This window comes from Stegostoma tigrinum, chromosome 33 (genome assembly GCF_030684315.1).
Source record: "Stegostoma tigrinum isolate sSteTig4 chromosome 33, sSteTig4.hap1, whole genome shotgun sequence".
In the NCBI taxonomy this organism is placed as follows: Eukaryota; Metazoa; Chordata; class Chondrichthyes; order Orectolobiformes; family Stegostomatidae; genus Stegostoma; species Stegostoma tigrinum.
The window spans coordinates 22,296,953-22,317,617 of NC_081386.1; the positions used below are offsets into that span (position 1 = coordinate 22,296,953).

At 40.4% G+C, this 20,665-nt stretch overlaps 1 protein-coding gene across 1 annotated transcript in view; it reads left to right on the forward strand.

Annotated features, from left to right (window-relative positions):
- Positions 1 to 3,463: 3,463 nt before the first annotated feature.
- clpxa (caseinolytic mitochondrial matrix peptidase chaperone subunit Xa) overlaps positions 3,464 to 20,665 on the forward strand; it is a 51,447-nt gene continuing 34,245 nt past the window's right edge. Inside the window, exons 1-5 of the mRNA XM_048562532.2 lie at positions 3,464 to 3,890; positions 6,273 to 6,433; positions 6,693 to 6,813; positions 11,162 to 11,316; positions 15,349 to 15,508. Of these exons, the coding sequence (XP_048418489.1) occupies positions 3,812 to 3,890; positions 6,273 to 6,433; positions 6,693 to 6,813; positions 11,162 to 11,316; positions 15,349 to 15,508 (676 nt within the window). The 5' untranslated portion in view covers positions 3,464 to 3,811. The remainder of the gene's footprint in view (positions 3,891 to 6,272; positions 6,434 to 6,692; positions 6,814 to 11,161; positions 11,317 to 15,348; positions 15,509 to 20,665) is intronic.

Below are 20,665 nucleotides of genomic sequence, written 5' to 3' on the forward strand. Positions count from 1 at the left end.
CCCTAACCTGTTCTTCCTCTCACCCATCCCTTCCTCCCACCTCAAGCCGCACCTCCATTTCCTACCTACTAACCTCATCCCACCTCCTTGACCTGTCCATCTTCCCTGGACTGACCCATCCCCTCCCTACCTCCTCACCTATACTCTCCTCTCTACCTATCTTCTTTTCTCTCCATCTTCGGTCCGCCTCCCCCTCTCTCCCTATTTATTCCAGAACCCTCTCCCCATCCTCCTCTCTGATGAAGGGTCTAGGCCCGAAACGTTAGCTTTTGTGCTCCTGAGATGCTGCTTGGCCTGCTGTGTTCATCCAGCTCCACACTTTGTTATCCTGGATTCTCCAGCATCTGCAGTTCCCATTATCACTGATATCATTAATATTCCCATTATGAAGTCTTTTATCAGTTCACAAATTTGGTCATTTTCAAAAAAGTTAAATAGTTTTCTGTGCAGTTTTAAATCTTTCCTACCATTCATTCTTTGTTAGTTGTGTCCTCTTCCAAATGGAGTGGTTGTGTATGTTGACAGAGCTGTTAAGAAAAGGATGCTAATGAAGCGAAAGACCCTGTATATTATGACGCAAAGTTTCTTCTGTTTAGCAGTCTCCAATCTGTTTCTACGTCACCTTGTTAACCCATTTATCTTTCTTCCTGGTCTCATATTGCTTTCCAATTCAAAGCCGAAGCACAATTACCACTACATGAGAATTGAGCTAGATCAAGAGGGTTTGAATCATGCCAGAGATTATCCTGTAGCCTGCCTTACACTAAATCTCTTCCACCCGTTACTTCTAGGAACACTGATTCATATTGCCTTAGAAACAGTTAATTTTGTTCGACACTCACACACAGGGTTGGATCCCCACAGAAAATTCAGTGTCCTATGCTTGACGTTTGTCTTGGATTGGACTCCTCTCAAGTATGAGGATGGAAATTGAGCATATTTAGCATCCAGTACGTTTCGTAATCCATCAGCAGACCTGGCTGGAGATAATTAAACGTTTATTAGGCTCCATAACCCTTGCTAAAACTGATATCAAACCTTTGTTTGACACCATACCCTCTAGCGAGTTTTGAGAAGATTTGTAGCTTAGGTTGAGTTTCTGGTTGTGAGTTTGCTCGCTGAGCTGGAAGGTTAGTTTTCAGACGTTTCGTCACCATTCTAGGTAACTTTTTTTGTGCGTTCGCTTTCTCAATGTAGTCTGTTCGGTTTAAAATGACTGTCAAGTGTCCTTTGTCTGAAGGTAGGATAACGATGTTCTTATCTTTATTGAGTCCTTTTAGGGCTTTCCTTTCTTGTGTATTGAGTGTGTTTTCTTCCTTTTTCCTGCTTAATGTTGGTGCGACTGTCTGTCTGATGGTTTGCTGGGTTTCTTCTGTTAGTTTGTTACCTAGAATGTTGACGAAACGTCTGAAAACTAACCTTCCAGCTCAGCGAGCAAACTCACATCCACCATACCCTCTGCTAAAACAGACCATTGCTCATTCCGCAGTAGCAACATAAACCCATTCTCATCTTCATGTGCTGAATAATTTTGCTAAAACCCCTTTACAATTCAACTCCAACAACAAAAAAAATGTGGTTTTGCATTCAGAGATAGCTATTGTCTGTTCACCTGCTTCTATTGCTGTCCCCTCTCCTTGTTAATTTAGACAACTATTTTCCTATTTCCTTTTACCAAAGTTGCAAACTTTGTGCCCTGCTTGATCCTGAGTTGAGCTTCCAAACCTTCATTACAAAACATACATAATTTTACCCTTACAAACTAACAGTTGAACTTCAGTCAAATCACACACTTCCTAAGCTGAAAGCGTCTAGAGGATGTTTAAATCTCCCCGTAGCCTTTCCCTCTTGATCTTTGCAATCCCCTCCAACCTCACAATTCTCAAAGAGATTTCTATTCCAGTGTATTATTAGACTGCTGCACAGTCACAAGTGCTGCTTTAAAATGAGACACTAAACTGTGGCTGCATCTGCCCTCTCAGACGGATGTAAAATATTGCATGAAACCATTTTGAAAAGCAGGGGAGTACATCTTGTGTCTGAGGTAATATTCATCCTTCAATCAACGTCACTAAAAAAGATAATCTGATCATGATTATACTGTTGTTTGGGGGGACCTTGCTATGGAGAGGCACCAAAAAGACAGGAAATAGGAAGGGGCCAGGATCCTTGGGGAATAGCACAGGTAACCTTCCAGAAGTGGTAGATTAACACTGTATTTCAAAGAAAAACATGGGCTCTTAGGATTTTGTCTTGTCTTGTTCCAACTTATGAGGTTGATTTTGGACTATAATTGGTGAATTATATCATATCAGCCACAGACAATTCCCCATGTTTTGGTATGCCCTGCCTAAAATAGGTGACGGAATCAGCTTTAATTATAAATGTTTAAATAGGGTAACTGTACAAATTCTTGAAGGGGAAAAATCTCTGGGGCTACAGGAGGCACTAATTGGTTAGCTCTTCCAAAAAGCAGGCACAGGCAAGATAGGAATTATGGCTGCTATCTATGCTACATGGTTTTAAGGACATGACAGTCTTGAAACAATCTAGGTTCTAAACGTCAACAGCACGGGACGAGATGGGACTGGCTTGTCAATTATCATTGGGGCAGGTGGAACAATGCAGCATCATGTCAAAGGCAAAAGGTGGGCGACGATCAATTCAGAAAATGCGGCAACAAAATAAAGATAGCAGCTTGGTAATTTTAGCATCTAATGAAAGCTCAATAGGGAGCTGAGTGCAGTTAAACTCTGCAGAGAGGAAAGAGGGAAAAATAGTTTGGTAGTGTTTCAGCATCCTAGTGAAAACCAGAACCATCTTCCCTCCTAATCCCTGCAACGTTCTCCGTCCAGTCCTAGGCTTCCCTTTGAGGTTTCTCCTCCTGTGCTGCATTGAAGGAATGCTACATGGACAGAAGTGTTGAATTTTTGAATGCATAAGTGTTATTGATCACAGAAATGTTATGTTGTAGGGATCGATTCTGGCCATCATGTTTGCGCCCTCTTGTTAAATGAGCATCACTTGCTGCTATCAATCTCCTGCTTTTTCCCCATGCCCTTGCACATTATTTCCATTGAAAATATCTTCCAATGTCCTCTTGAATACCTCAATTAAATCTGCCTCCACTACACTTCCAGGTAGTACATTCCATACCCTAACTACTCCCATCATACTTTCATCACCAAGGCCCAATGCGTCAAAATGACAAAGTCGTTTCCTTTTTTTCTTGGTATGGAGTTGTACGATGGAAATGTACATAATTCGGTGTAGTCCTGGCATACGGAAGCCTGGCGGTGTGAGACTGCCCAGGTTTCCAATGTCCCTCACTAGCATTGCCACCACTTGCCCATTCAATATGGCGCGGGCCGGGCCCACGTGACCGCCGCACATGAACAGCCGCAGGGCTCCTACTCTCTCTCTAACAGGAAGTCCTGATTTGACCTCCCCCCCAGCGGAAGGAACCACTTCCGGGGCCGTAACTGTACGTCGGCGACGTTGGCCGGAGTTGGACCGCGGCGGCGAATTGTTTATTTATTTGTGGTTTATTTTGTGTTGAAGTTTATTACCCCCCCCCCCCCCCGGTGTGGTGGGGAAGTCCATTCTCGAGTGGATCTCGAACATTCAGTCCAAATTCTGGCGTTTGTTCGCCGGATGAGTTCGAGGTTTTCAGACGGGAGGCGCTTGGGCCCTGCCAGTTAGTTGGACGGACGGACAAATAGACAGGCAGAGGGGGAAGCAGCCGAGCCCGGGGCGGGGGGGGTAGGTGGTCGGCTGCTTGCCTGCCCGCCCGGCCGACCCCGGGCCAGACATGTCCTGCGTCCTGGTGATGTGTACCTGCTCATCGGTAGTTCGTCTTCTCCGCTCGTCTGTAACCTCCTCTGGACTGGGTAAGAACCGGGCTGGTCTTCAGAGTATCGTTTTCACCCCGCCTCCCCAAAACCCATCAATCCACCCGCTTTACAGGGAGCCTGATGGTGATCTAGGTGTGGGGTATGTGTTTGGGGCTGCGGGAGATGGCGATGGATACAGTCGGCGTAATCTGTACTTGAGCCTCGGCTCAACGATTTTGTTTGCTTGTCGCCTCTGGGTCCAGAAGTTGTTGACTCAGTGCCCAGATCGAAGTTGGGGATTTTGGGTCGGTGTTACGTTGTCAGAGATGCTGCTTTTTTGGATTAGGTTCTGCCTATTTCGATAGGCACCTCCTGAGGCGTTATCCCGTGTCCCAGTTAGTTGGACGGACAAATAGACAGGCAGAGGGGGAAGCAGCCGAGCTCGGGGGGGGGGGGTAGGTGGTCTTTGGATTGCTTTTAAGACTCCTGAATCAATTCATAAATCTGATCAGACCCACTTAATGTCTGAGCGAGTCTGGGGAATGTAAGTTGATTGTTATATTTTGTATATTATAGCAGAGGCTACACTTTATAAGGTTCCAAACTGGCTGGAAAGTGCTTTGGGGTGTTATGAAGTATTCCATATTAATTTAAGTAGTCTGTCTTTGTGCTTTGGGCTTCTTTGTACACTTTTATTGAAGGCTACAGTTTTTGGGACAAAGTATTGGTGAACTTTACAACTTTTCTGTTAACTATGTAATTACATTGCTTTATTGTGTCATGTATGTGATGCAGTGGTGACGAGGCATGTATTATCATGGCGGCTGAGTTTTTGCTCCAAGTTTCCATTTTTTTAAAAAATGTCTCCTTTGACATAATTTCCTGCTTTTGTGCTGTCAAAAGGCACTTGGTCCTGCTTGAGTCACAATTTCCTTGTGTTACACTTTGGCCATTGTCTTTGTATCTAGCCACAGGTATTATACCTGTATTGTAAATTCCACCTCACTCCCCAGGCAGTGTCTTGGGTTAAAGTCACCATTTTTACCCTTGGCAACGTTATCAGCAAAACCTCTAGAATTACTATGACTAACTGTCCCCAGCTTTCTTATTAGAATTTGAGCTGCTTCCACTCCTCGCCACCCCCCCCCCCCCAACTCGTGTACACACGCACGTGCATGGAATCCGTTTGGCCTGTCTGTGCTAGTTGTTTAAAGGAGTAGTTCACCAAGAGTTCGATACTGTCTTCTGTCCAAACGCACTAAATCTCCATTGCAGATGTCCAATTCTCTCTCTAATGCCTTGATTGCATGTGCCTGTCTTGTGTATTCCAGACTCTAGGTACTCCTTGAAAGTTTTCCTAATATCACTATTACTACTCTTAACAATTACCTTCAATGTATGCTTTCTGTTGAACGATTATTAACTGTTCTGTTCAGACCGTTCATGTCTTTGCCTCTGTTAAATGTCCTTTCAGTGCTTTCTTCCCAGATGAACAGTCCTAACTTCTCCAATCTGTCTGAGGAACTGAATTTTCTCAGCCCTGGAATGATTCATTTATGAATGTTTTTCCCACAAACACACTAATGCCTTTACATCATTCCTAAAGTGTGGTGACCAGAACTGGACAGAGAGCCCAGCTGAGGGCAGACAAATTATTTTGTAGAGGTTTTATCAATTCCCTTGCAGTTTTACGCTGTTCCTATTTACAAAGACCACAGTGCCATTTATTTTATTAACTGCTATCTTGACCTGTCCTGCTCCTATCGGTGATTTAGCGCATAAGTTGTATGCCCAAGTTTGTTTCTGCAACCCCTTTAAACGTGTATGTATAACTTTATTTGCCTGTCCTCGTTTTTCTACCAAAATGAAGCACTTTGCACCTGTCTTAAACTTTACCTCCCACTTATTCGCCCACTCACTCTGGCAACCTGCCTAGCTGAAACTCGTTCAAAATTGGATTGTAGCTTTGAACTAGCTCATTTATATTTTAAGTTTTTAAACTGATTTTGAATGCTGTTCGCAGTGTATTTTGGTATCATTGTGCTGTTCTCAAGAACCATTTGCTTTGTAATGACTAATACTGCACAGTGGTATATAAGGGAAGACGGATTTGCTTGTGTATTTATCTTGGAATAGCTGGTTTACTTTGCTACTAGTTCTCAAAAACCTCATCATCTTCGCATTAGATGCAGTTTAACTATACCCACCACACAATATTACGTAGAAAGTAATCTCTTCAGGATAAAATTACTGCAAACTCTCAAAACCATGAGCCTGATATTTTAATAATAAGATGCAGAAGACCAGTAATTTCCATCCAATTTGTCAAGTGAACTGTCAGTACTTGATATATTCTGCAAAAGTAAACATAAAACTTTTCAGAAATGTAAATATTGCTTATGGCAGTATTGTGGCAGTGAGTTTACATTTCAATTTCAGGATTTGGTTTTGCTCGATTCCACTTTCCATTCGTAGGACATTCCTCTTGTTTTGAAACACAAAGAGGAACAAGAGTTCTTTGCAGGTCATTTGGTGAAGCTATTACATTACTTGCGTCAAAAGATGGCAGCACGAAAGATACATCAGGAGATAGCAACAAGGTAAACTTCCATGTTATTTATCATACTTATGAAATTCATTTTTATGTAGCTTATAACTAATCTGTTTCTAAAACAGATTATGGATTTCATGTCTAAGGTTTTCCTGTTGTTTAGTTACTACTTAAAGTTCATTTCATTTGTATCATGAAATATGAATTTTTGAAACTTGTGCAACTGTTGTCAACTTGCCCTGAATCCTCAAGACAGTGATCCATGTTTAACATAAACTTGTAATTTCTGCTTTACTAAATGTTTGCAGAAGTCTGTCAGCGAAGGAGGTAGCAAACGATCATCTGGTTCAGGTGGTTCAGGGAAGGGTGGAAGCCAACTACGGTGCCCTAAGTGTGGTGACCCATGCACACATGTGGAGACTTTCGTTTGTAAGTGATATATAGGTCTAACTTTGTCTTTGATTGCCGATCACAATAAATACAGGATATTTAAAGTTCTATCACCAAAAGGCAATTTTGTTTTCATTTTGATTGGAAGTACTTTTTCCTTGTTCTGTTTATTGCACCTTTGTCACAGTAGCATTAAGACACCTCTCTCTTCATTTCTGCCCAACCTTCATGTATTACTCCTAAATCCAGTTTCAACAAAACTATTCACCCTCCTGCAAAAATTCCATCCCCTATTCCCAATTCCTCCGCCTCCGCCGCATCTGCTCCCACGATGAGGCATTCCACTCCCGCACATCCCAGATGTCCAAGTTCAAGGTCCGCAACTTTCCACCCACAGTGGTCGAGAACGCCCTTGACCGCGTTTCCCGCATTTCCCGCAACACATCCCTCACGCCCCGCCCCCGCCACAACCGCCCAAAGAGGATCCCCCTCGTTCTCATACACCACCCCACCAACCTCCGGATACAACGCATCATCCTCCGACACTTTCGCCATCTACAATCCGACCCCACCACCCAAGACATTTTTCCATCTCCACCCCTGTCTGCTTTCCGGAGAGACCACTGTCTCCGTGACTCCCTTGTTTGCTCCACACTGCCCTCTATCCCCACCACACCCAGCACCTTCCCCTGCAACTGCAGGAAATGCTACACTTGCCCCCACATCTCCTCCCTCACCCCTATCCCAGGCCCCAAGATGACTTTCCACATTAAGCAGAGGTTCACCTGCACATCTGCCAATGTGGTATACTGCATCCACTGTACCCGGTGTGGCAACCTCTACATTGGGGAAACCAAGCGGAGGCTTGGGGACCGCTTTGCAGAACACCTCCGCTCGGTTCACAATAAACAACTGCACCTCCCAGTCGCAAACGTTTCCACTCCCCCTCCCATTCTTCAGATGACATGTCCATCATGGGCCTCCTACAGTGCCACAGTGATGCCACCCGAAGGTTGCAGGAACAGCAACTCCTATTCTGCTTGAGAACCCTGCAGCCCAATGGTATCAATGTGGACTTCACCAGCTTCAAAATCTCCCCTTCCCCCACCACATCCCAAAACCAGCCCAGTTTGTCCCCTCCCCCCACTGCACCACACAACCAGCCCAGCTCTTGCCCTCCACCCACTGCATCCCAAAACCAGTCCAACCTGTCTCTGCCTCCCTAACCTGTTCTTCCTCTCACCCATCCCTTCTTCCCACCCCAAGCCGCACCTCCATCTCCTACCTACTAACCTCATCCCACCTCCTTGACCTGTCCGTCTTCCCTGGACTGACCTATCCCCTCCCTACCTCCCCACCTATATTCTCCTCTCCACCTATCTTCTTTTCTCTCCATCTTCGGTCCGCCTCCCCCCCCCCCCCCCCCCCCTATTTAATCCAGAACCCTCACCCCATCCCACTCTCTGATGAAGGGTCTAGGCCCAAAACGTCAGCTTTTGTGCTCCTGAGATGCTGCTGGGCCTGTGTTCATCCAGCCTCACATTTTGTTATCTTGGATTCTCCAGCATCTGCAGTTCCCATTATCACTATTCACTGCTCAACTTTCTTTTCTTCCCTTTCAAGAGTTCTGTGTCGTCTCTTCTTTCCCGTCCTACCGCCCACCACCACCACCAGTGGCTTTTCTGCCATTTCAGCATCCTCCCTTGTATTCTCAATCTACAACATCTCACTTCCTTCATCATAGTTGATATCTCCCTCATTCCGTGTTTGAATTTCTATGTAATTGGATCTTTGTCCCTGTCTAAGCATGGAAATAATTCCTAGGGAGTCACTGTTTTAGTGACTGGTGGATTATCTCTCTCTCCAATTTCTCTACAACATTCGACACATTCAACCTTGCCAGCGTCTTTCAGTATAATCATCTCAGTAGTAGAGTTGCCCAGCATCGACAGCAGTGACTTCACTTTCCACGTGGTTGCCTTGGGAGTCTCAAACTTTTTAATGTGGTTCTCTCCTCTTGTCCATCCAAATGCTGACTATTAGTTGTGGAATGTTTGAATTTCTCAACAGTTTTCGGCATTATGAAAATAGGCATGACTTATGAACCATACTAGCCATTGAGCATAATTTGCTATTTAAGATAATGATAAAATTACGTGCTCATAATGGTAAAATCAGGCACACCACGTTTTGTGGTTTAGCTGCTGTATAACTGCATTAATAGAACTTTACTGAATTCACATTAAATTAGAACTAAGCATTGAAAATGTTATTGATTTGGAAGCATTCGAAAGCCATTTTAAAACAAATTAATTTCAATTTGATTGCCAATGGATAGACCTAACTCTTGCGTTGTGTTTAATAAAAAATGATCATGTAAACAATGCTAGGCTTTTTTTTTAAACAATTGGTCTGGTCACAGCATTGCCCATTCAAGAGGCTCCATGTATTTAGTTTATGCCTGAGTAAACTTGCAACAACAGGGGAAACTTGCAGATCAGAATCTAGTTTCTGTATGAAGTAGCCAGTCACACTGAAATTTTGTTTTATGTTGTGACAGCAAGATGGCAGTATAATTTCTGTTCCAGGTCTTCCTAGTAAATGTACAAGTTAATGATATTTAATAATAGTCCATTTTCTTATGGTTGCTTGTATTCTTGATTCATAGTGACAGAACCTTTGTATGTTAAATATTTGGTATAACCAAGTCTTTACTTAGTGATTTAGTTTGTTGAAGACACCAAAACACATTGTTTTCATTTTTCTTCCAAACTTGTGGCTGAGTTTCCCATTATTGACATCGATGTTGGAGGTGTTCAGTGGATCTTTTATTCACACCAGATAGCGTTGCCCAGGAATATGTTATCGACTCCAGCAGAGAGTTATCAGACTAGAGCTTTATTGGCAGATGTTCAATTCTGCTTTACCTTCTAGACAGAGATTTTTAAACTTCAAAAGGCAATTGGATAAAGAACTGAAAGTTAAAATTGAATTAACGTCTCCCGTACTTTGAGGCAATGAATTCTGGATCATCAGGGTGGACAGTGAGAGCCTTTTTCCTCAGATGGTGTTGGCTAGCAGGAAGAGACATAGCTTTAAATTGAGGGGTGATAGAGGACAGAAGTCAGAGGTAGTTCTTTACTCAGAGAGTAGTAAGGGCATAGAATGCCCTGTGAACAGCAGTAGTAGACTCGCCAACTTTAAGGGCATTTAAATGGTTGTTGGATAACATATGGATGATAATAGAATAGTGTTGGTTAGATGGGCTTCAGATCGGTTTCACAGGTCGGCGCAACATCGAGGGCCGAAGGGGCTGTACTGTTACGTCCTATGTTCTATGTCTGGCAGTGTTTTCTCCTCTTTTTGGCCAAAATGAGGCATACATCTTAGGAGATGAAAATGATGTTAACACTTAAGCCCAGTATGAATTTTTGGTTCTGAAGAAGTCATACAGGAGTCAGTGTTAACCGTGCATCTGTTTCCACAGATGCTGCCAAACCTGCTGAACTCCAGTACTTTGTTTTTACTTTAGATTTCCATCAGCCATAGTACATTTTGTTTTGGAGGGCTGAAAAAGTGTTGGGATGGGTTTTTTTTAAATGTTTGAATTGTCTATGTTTGTGTAAAACTGAAATATATTTTTGCAGGGAAAAAACTGTTGTTCTATGAATATTGGTCATTGGTACAGTGGTGATGCTAAATGTGGAGCATCAGTCAGTTAGCCAGAAGCTCCATGTGGATCATTGGCAGTTTGTTTGATATTTAGAGGTAAAAGTAAAGTCACCATTATCTTACCCAGACTATGTTGCTGCTCTCATAAGAGAGAGAGATACAACTGGTGATGGTTTAACTTGAAGGTCACCACAACTCAGGTGAGGGGATATGTTGAGAAGGAGAGTCCTTCGTGCCACCCTCAGCGAATGCATGAATTGAACTCATCCTGTTGGTGTCACTCTGTATAGCAAATCAGCTATACAGTTAACTGAGCTGACTGACTATTGTTCAATGGTACCTTCCTCTGTTTTACGAAATTAACAATTTGCAAGTGAGACAGAAACTTTCTCTTGCCTAAAAATGCTGCTGTGAAACCACTTTTATTGAGACTCCAGCAGTAATTTTGCTTCTAGTTTCTCTCCTATTAACTTAGTTTTGCCAAATTTAGGCAGGCAGACAGACATTTATTACATGGGGAAGCAGTAGGTTTAGCAACATCTAGTGAAACAGAAGTTAAAATATTGGAGCTTGCAAAAATCTGGTTGGAAATAATAGTTGATGTATTTTTATATAGGAATATCCCATACATTTTTAATGCAATATCATTTGAAACTGACTTACCACTGTTATCAAAGCATGTTTTAAGAGTCATCTCATCTCATCTCATCTACAGCTTCCACTCGCTTTGTGAAATGTGAAAAATGCCACCATTTTTTTGTGGTACTATCTGAAGCAGACTCCAAGAAGAGCTTAAACAAAGAGCCAGAATCAGCAGCAGAAGCTGTGAAATTAGCTTTCCAACAGAAACCACCACCACCTCCGAAAAAAGTAAAGTTTATCCAAGTGCTTTAATGTATAAATTGTACATATTTTACAATTTTTGTAAACTTATCTCTAACTGTCTTCCCCAAACTGAAATTGCACTGTTGCTCAAGTTATGTCTGAATATCAGTGTTAGTTAATATTTTTGCTGAGAAAATGTTTGCAGACCCTTGTTATGTCAATGGAAATGTTTGACAAGTAGTGTAAAACCATTTAGAATGATTAATTGGTTTTCTTTTCAGTTCAGAAAACACCAGAATTGTTCAGTTCAATTCAGACAACATCAGAGTCCAGAAGAATGTTGTTTGGTTTTGACAGTACCAAAGTTGAGTTCAAAACAAGTTTAAATTTCTCTCCTAATATGAGTTTTACAGTTCATGGAAAATCAGTCACTCCAGCAGAAGTGTCTAGTTTGTGACGTTTACAGGCTGGAGAGTTTGGATAGAAATCAGCATATTTTTTAGAATTGAAAACGCTAGGCTTTCATTGTTGAAAAGTTTGAGATAGTAGTGTCAGAATGGACTTCTTGAATTGTCTATACAATTCATAGAAAAGCACTTGGATGGAGCCAATTAAGTAGAAACCTAAAGAGTGGAGATAGGAGTGTAATTTCTCAAGACTTGAGTCTCTGTTAGGAGTGCTGTTGGGAAATGTTGAAATTTTGTTCTGATGTTTGTGTTAAGATCTTCTGAACTTTTTTATAGAGTTGAGTTTATTACACAAAAAAAATTGTCAAAGATCTTCTTTCGCCTGAATATATTTCACTAACTAACTGCCAAGTTAATTAACTAAATAAATCAAAAAATAATCTATCAGCCAGGTTTCATTCTGGGATGTGACTTGTCCAGTACTGTCATTAGCTGGCACCATAACAATATTCATTTAGATTGCAGAGATTTTGGCATTTCCTTATTGCATGTCTCCTATGATACTTTTCAGAAATGTCGTGACTCACTGATGTTGCGCACAAGAAGTCCAGCCAAATGTTATTCAGGGGAATCATCACAGATATGAAAACATTTAATTAAACTACTCAAAGTCCCTTATTTTATCTGATTGGCAAATCTAGATTAAGTAGAAAACTCGCTGTGTACAGAAACCTGCTGAGTGAGAAGCAGACATGTCGTTTACCAATAGCAGAAAAGAAACTTGAATCACTAATTTATTATTCTGTATTTAAACCCTGCCCCTTTTCGGGACAGACATACAAATACAAACAAAAATAACAGCAACAATACGTGAATGTTACAGGGGTGGAAAAGAAGTCAGTAAAGCACAGTTTTTGTACAAGTCCAAGTACTGGTTTTGAAGAGATGCTTTCCTTTCGTTCCCTTGCAATGCATTTAATAGGACATAAGATTGTGGACACATGAATTCATGTGAAAATATATGCATGGAATGTAATTTTTTAGCATTTGTTTCTTTAACCATGTAATCTCATTGCTTATACAGTAAGTAGTAATAAATTAGACATATAAAATAGTTAACCTCTTGACTTCCTTTTACCATACTATATGTTTGTGCATTTATTCAAGTGTTTTGTATCTCAGATACAAAGCTGCACTGACCAGATCTTTCTTATTTTTACAGATGGAGAGCAATTTTATCTTGAAGTGAGAGAATACAGTTCTGCCTGTTCTTTCAATATTTTATACTTAGCTGGATGTGATTATTCACATTTGGCCATAGAGATGTAGAAATGTACAGCATGGAAACAGACCCTTCAGTTCAACTCATTCACGCTGACCAGAAATCCTAAATTAATCTAGTCGCATTTGGCACATATACTTCTAAACACTTCCTATTCATATATCCATTCAGATGCCTTTTATATGTTGTAATTGTACCATCCTCCACCATTTCCGTTTGGCAGTTCATTCCATACACATGCCACCCTTTGCTTGAAAAGGTTGCCCGTTACGTCCCTTTCAAATCTTTCCCTTCTCATCTTAAACCTGTGCCGTCTAAACCTGGACTCCCAACCCTGACGAAAAGATCTTGAACATTCACCCTATCCATGCTACTCATGACCATATAAGCTTCTGAAGGTCATTTCTTGGCCTTTAACATCCAGGGAAAATAGCCTCTGCCTTTTCAGCCTCTCCCTCTAGTTCAGACCTCCAACCTTGGCAACATCCTTGTAAATCTTTTCTGAATTCTTTTAAGTTTCACCATATCTTTCCTGTAGCAGGGAGACCAGAATTGAATGTAGCATTTCAGAAGTGGCCTATCCAGTCCTCAAGGCAAAGGAATAAATTAGCAACTAAACATTGCAACATTGCCTCTCTGATGAAGGGTCTAGGCCCGAAACGTCAGCTTTTGTGCTCCTGAGATGCTGCTTGGCCTGCTGTGTTCATCCAGCCTCACATTTTATTATATTGCAACAATAGTTCAGATGTTTGAGTGCCAAGGGCAACATTTGAATTATAATGGTGTTATGATCCCAGCTGATGGTGAATTGGAAAGGTGGCTCGAGAGTTTTTTTGCAGTTTGTTTACTCTGGTGGTTAGTAACTGAATGAGGTGTGAATGACTCGCATGAGGTTGTCAATATCCTCTTAATACCAGAAGAAAAGTTTATTGAGCCAAAAAAGATCAAAAAGGCAAATCGGAAAGGTCTTGAAGTAAACAGCAGACAAAGATTCAACTCTCTTCCTGACAATATCATTTGCAGAAACTCAAACCTAATTAAGTACGACTCCTATCTTAACTCTTTTTCATTTCTTTCTTAATTAAGTGTTTCCAGTTTTGATGTACCTGAGACATCTTTCCAAATCTAATAGCCTGGGCAGAATTTTCAGTTCTGATATCCAGGAGATGGTGTACAAACCCTCAAACCTGGAGATTTTTCAAAGTAACAAACTTCCCTCTTCAAGCATGAAACTGTTCTTCTGATCTGAAACCTGATTCGAACTCAAGCTATTAGTGACCCTGATCATTTCTTCTTCTGTATGTTATGAAGCCAGCGTGGTAAACAATTAGCCAGTTAACACAACAGATATCTTGCAAGGTCACGAATTTGCATGCCTTCACGAAAATGGTTTATTTAGTTCACTGTTCCAAATAAGTTTCCAATCTGCTTTTATTTAAAAATGATATGGTAACTTCACAGAGCTGAAACCGCAAATTGATTTTATCTCTAAACCTTGAAATCAAAATGGCCTCTTGGAAAATGTACTAGAGAACCCAGGGATTTCCTTTGAAATGTCCTTTAACAATAGCAGAAAAGTTATGAAAATTGGTAATAAATTGTTAAATGTCTACTTCTTGTTTGACAACTTAAAAGGAGAATAAACCTGCATGGAGATATCATGTCATGTAAGTAATAAAGATGATTTGACACTTTTATGGTCCATGCAGACTGGATGTCATTTGTCTGTTGGAAGTTCCATTAGTAGTTTGTATGGCCATATGGCCCTTTTATTGTAGTCTCAACAGTACTGGAGTGTAGAGAATGTGGAGTGCAGGGAAGTGGAGTCGAAATGCCCATCAGCCATGATTTAAATGGCGGAGTGGACTCGATGGGCCGAATGGCCTTAGTTCCACTACTATGTCTTATGGTCTTACTAATTACAATATGGCTTATGGACATGACCACTATAAATTTTCCCTCATGACAGTTGTTTAACCAAGAGCAATTCTCAGGCTTCTGCCAGTCTTTCACCACTTGGGTTATGTCTGGAAATGAAGCTTTGCAGTTCATGATCACAACTGGGAATTATGACTCGTTGTGTCGATTGAAATAATGCATTAGGAAATTAACTGGATTATATGTGATCCTTTTGGTATATTTGTAACAATATACTGTCCTGTCTTTGTCCTGTGATATTCAACACATAAATGTGTGCAATGTATTCTCGATGTGCCATTTATTTTCTTAACCTTGGGGTAAATTATTCCTTTCTGATGTAACTCTTCTAGTCTTGTGTACAATTTTTACCTACTGTTATTGTCGTATAAGCTTGCATTGCAGTATATGCTAAAAGTCTCATTTTTGGTTAACTATTTTTGATGTAGCCTCATTTTAATTTTGTTTTAGATTTACAGTTATCTCGACAAATATGTGGTTGGTCAGTCCTATGCCAAGAAGGTACTTTCAGTTGCCGTATACAACCACTACAAGCGCATCTATAACAATATTCCAACTAGTCAGAGACAGCAAACAGAAGTGGAAAAACAGGCCTCACTAACACCTCGGGGTTAGTATTTTCCTTTTTTTGATCCTGTTGTTCATCTCCAAACTTTGGGTTCAGAGTTTTTAGTTGAAATTGAGTGAGAGTACAGTGGTCCCCTGTGTAAGTTTTGCAATGACATTCACTGATCCTGCAAGTTGGTCAGTTTCCTTGTATGGATCTATTTTATTGTCATGTCTATTTTTCCTATTCAATAGACATGGACATCAGTGTACTGCAACAATGTTTACTGTTGTACGGACAAGTAAGGACAGATATCAAATTGAAGCAAGATGTTTGCCCAGCTAGAGTGAAAACTGAACTAAGACCATTAAATTGTAAAATACAATTAACAATATTGATAAGTGGGTCACTTTTTCCAATACTCATATCACATGTTCTCAAAAGATGATCCTAATGAGAACAATAATCTTTCTAACATATTTTTGCTGAGTAATTGCCAATTGGAAATTTCAATTTCCCAGGCAATTACTGCAGAGTCAGTTGCATCAAGACTTTGGCACAGACCCAATGCACAACTCCACCAGTATGCATTGCTGTACACAGTCCCCAAGATGCTGTTTATTTGGACTACCTAATATATTTGGAATATATATATTTCAGATTCAAGAACAATGTTTAATTATACCAGATTTTTGATTCAGTATAATTAAATCATTTTATTCCACTTACTATTTGACAAACTATATAAAGTGAAGAATCAAAGCTTTCAAAGCCATATGCAAATTCAAAGCATGCAGAACTGATCTGTAGAGTTATTATGTGTGCAAAGAAGGATTTCAAGATTATTGGAGATAATGGGAACTGCAGATGCTGGAGATTCCAAGATAATAAAATGTGAGGCGCTCTGATGAAGGGTCTAGGCCCGAAACGTCAGCTTTTGTGCTCCTGAGATGCTGCTTGGCCTGCTGTGTTCATCCAGCCTCACATTTTATTATCTTGGAATCTCCAGCATCTGCAGTTCCCATTATCTCCAATAATCTTGAAATCCTTCTTTGCACGCATAATGACTCTACAGATCAGTTCTGCATGCTTTGAATTTGCATATGGCTTTGAAAGCTTTGATTCTTCACTTTATATAGTTTGTCAAATAGTAAGTGGAATAAAATGATTTAATTATACTGAATCAAAAATCTGGTATAATTAAACATTGTTCTTGAATCTGAAATATATATATTCCAAATATATTAGGTAGACCAAATAAACAGCATCTTGGGGACTGTGTACAGCAATGCATACTGGTGGAGTTGTGCATTGGGTCTGTGCCAAAGTCTTGATGCAACTGACTCTGCAGTAATTGCCTGGGGAATTGAAATTTCCAATTGGCAATTACTCAGCAAAAATATGTTAGAAATATCTCCAAGTCTGATTTGGAGTGGGAGATTCTTTGCAGGGTTCCAACTTATTAATCTGAATAGTAGGCAGGAAAAGTTGAAGGAATTTAGAAAACGTGATGTAACTTTGAACCTCCTATAATTGGGTCCCACTGACTACCCAGTCTTGTCACCCCTTATCGAGGACCTATCCCAAAATTTCACCCACTCAGCTGCGACCATACCACCCCTGTTCACCCATCTGGCACTCCTCCGGCTCATTGGCCTAATTCTGCTCCTACATCTTATGGTCTTAGTTACTTGCCACGTCTGTCAGAGTGGCGTGAAAGACAGAATATGGCTGTAATTACTGGAAAGGCGGCCCATGGTTTCAGTGCCAGTGCACTTCACGACTGGCTGAGTGGATTTGTAGAAATATCTATGCTGCTTAAGGTGGGAAAGCTCCTGACCTGGAAGTTCATGAGAAAACTGCAATAAACGTAAGTGGGCAATTTGTAACCCAATCTAGGTCATGAACAGGGATTCTGAATGATTTGGGTCGAAGTTTCATATAGAATCCATATCTTTCTTTGGTACGTTATAAAAGCACACCAGCTGTAGGCCAATTGATAATTCTTTATCTTCTGTATTTGACAGCAATATCCAGTTACAAGTGATTGTTATTCTTGGCAATCCCTACTTATGTTGGTTAATGAAGTTTTGATGGAGAAGTTTGTAGCATTGCTACTTTGCATAATTTATGAAGCATGGACCATGTCAACAAATTACAATAAATATAAAAATGTTTTATCAACATGACCATGAACCAGTCAAAATCAAGCATCAAATACCTCTCTGTAATGTAGCCAGTTATTACTGCTTTCATGCTCTATTGAATGTTATTTGCAAAGCAGTTTATTCTAAATTTCAGTTTCTAGAATGAATCTTAAAATTATCATATTACTAAATAGGCTATGGCATTGCAGCCATTACCACTATCAATCTAATTTCTTGATATTTTGCCAAGTATAAACAAAGAGAATCGCTCCTTGTCACTTAGATTCATAGTATGGAATACAAAGTTCTGTGAAGATTGTTTAATGGCATCAAAATTTGGCCTGCTGTAAAGCGTGTGACCCTCCCATAGTAAGGATTATTGTAGCCTGGATATTGTTGTGCCAATGTAGGAACCATGTAAACACAACTACAGAAAGCAAAATTCCAGCAGAACCACTTGTTGGTTTGATTTCAATTGAACAATGGATCTATCCAATGATGTATGTTAAGGTTCAGAGAACAAATCAATATATAAGTAACGTAATATTGAATAAACCAGAGCTCAAAGACTCATGGAGTTTCCAATTTTCTGTTTGTATACCATGAATGCAATTTATTTCTTTTGAGCACGAATATGTTTGTGGTCTTCTCCTTTTTAAAAAAAAAAGTCAATGAACTATGAAGGTTAAAACCAGTAGTTAATTTTGTTTGTGTTGTCTGTGTTATGCAGACATATAAGCCTGAAAAAAGGAATCTTTCTTTATTGTGTGATGCATACAAATAATTTGTCATGCAAAGTGAATAAGACATGATACAAGAAAACCCTAGCATGATTTGTTTGGTGGGAAGGGTAGCAGTTGTAAAAAAATGGTTAATTCGGTTGTTGTGGGAGAAGTGTCAAAGAAGAGCTTTGATATTTTTGAGGTTTACAACTGTCTTTAGACAGCAGTTACTTGTTCAGAGCATCTTTAAACATATTTGTAAAAAACGTCAGTTTTGGCACTTGACAAACTCTCAAATATTTTAAGGTTTATATTTCTTTTCTCAGCTATTGAAAGTAGACCAACTGAATTTTAAATTGTTCTGTTGTCATTTTGAACCAATGAGATGCAAGGGATTCAGAAATGCAACCCTCTGAAAAACAGAACAGATGTTCAAGGTGATTTAAAAGAAGATTTTATGGATTAACAATCCCATTTAAATGACAAAGGCAAGATAAAGATGTATATGGAGTACTGTTAGATTTGGCCTGTGCATGTGATTTTGGTGTGTCTGGGCTAGCAGCCTGGAGAAACCAGGCATCTTTTGCTGCAGTCATGACTGGGTCCATCAAAGAGAAGTGAACATTGATGAGAACACTCAATTCTTTCTAAGATAGTTTATGGATTATTTGTGGTATGCTAAGGTTGCAGTGAGAACAAATTCTTAAAAATAATGATTTGTTTGGTTTAATTATTGAACCTGTAGTCCTAACATCCTCTGAAGATGCAGCATTAGCTTTTCACACAACCACTACTTCACCACTCAACTCCTTAACTATTGCTAAATGATCACACTGCTTATCTGACTGTAGTACTGGATGAGTAAAAATTTCCTCCTATTAAATATTGGGATGGCTGGATTAACTGACTTCTGTTTGTATTCCTAACTCCGTACCCCAGATACTGACCTAGCTGAGATGAAGGTAATCTTTTTGCAAGCATTTTGCCATGATATATTTTGAGTTCGTGATCGTGCCATCACTAAAGTTGCCTTTCCTCACCTCTGTAGCATCACATGACCTTGCTCTGTCACAGCTCATTTACTACTGAAACATTAATTAATGGTTTAGTTCCCTCTGGATTCAGTAATTCCAGTGGACTTCAAGCTAGTGTCTCATGTTCTGTCTCTGCAAACTTGAGGTCATCCAGAATTCTGGTCATGTCTTTACTTGCAGCTAGTCCTGCCAAACTGTCATCCGACTGTCTGAATGACATTTGTTCCTGGTCACATTGCATCTTGATTTTAAAATTCTCATTCGTTTTCAAATCCTTCCATAACCTCACTCCCCATCTCTAATTGACAGTGCTGTGACCCTAATGAAATATCTGTACCACCCCCTGTCCTGTTTTTAATCTCACCACTGTTGATGGCACTTTCTTCAGTTGTCTATGCCAAAGCTTTAGAATACCACACCACCTCGCCACTGCTCTCTGCTTCTGCTTTCATCATGCGAGTTAATATATCTTCATGTAGCTCAGTGTCATATTTTGTTTCATAATGCTCCTCTGAAGCTGTTGGAATGTTTCATTATATTGAAGGTTTAAGGTTTTTGTGAAGATTTGTAGCTTGGGTTGTGGTTGAATTTGTTGACTTGCTCGCCGAGCTGACTGGTTGTAGTTCAGACATTTCGTCATAGTGCTAGGTAACGTCATTGGTGCGGCCTCGGATGAAGCGAAGTATTCTACTCCGCTTGGTATTTACACGATCCGGTCTGCTGAGGTGTTGTCATTTCTGATTCTTTTTTGCAAGGGTTTGCAAACATGGGATCTAATGCCGCATGTTTGCTGATTGCACTACGGGTGGAGAACGAGGTCTCAAGGAATTCTCATGTGCGTCTATGGTTGACTTGAGCTAGGATGGTCATTTTATCCCAGTTAAATTGATGGTCTTTGTTGTCTAAGTGTACTGAAACACTCAGATGTCGAAAGCTATCAAATTAATTAGTTATGATATGACCATCCTAGCTCAAGCCAACCATAGACGCACATGAGAATTCCTTGAGACCTCGTTCTCCACCCGTAGTGCAATCAGCAAATATGCGGCATTAGATCCCATGTTTGCAAACCCTTGCAAAAAAGAATCAGAAATGACAACACCTCAGCAGACCGGATCGTGTAAATACCAAGCGGAGTAGAATACTTCGCTTCATGGGAGGCCGCACCAATGACGTTACCTAGCACGGTGACGAAATGTCTGATCTACAACCAGTCAGCTCGGCGAGGAAGTCAACAAACTATATTTAAGGTTCCATCTCAGTTGTTATCAGTGTGCTGTTTTCCACATGAGCTAAATCCCACTTTTTAAGCTCACT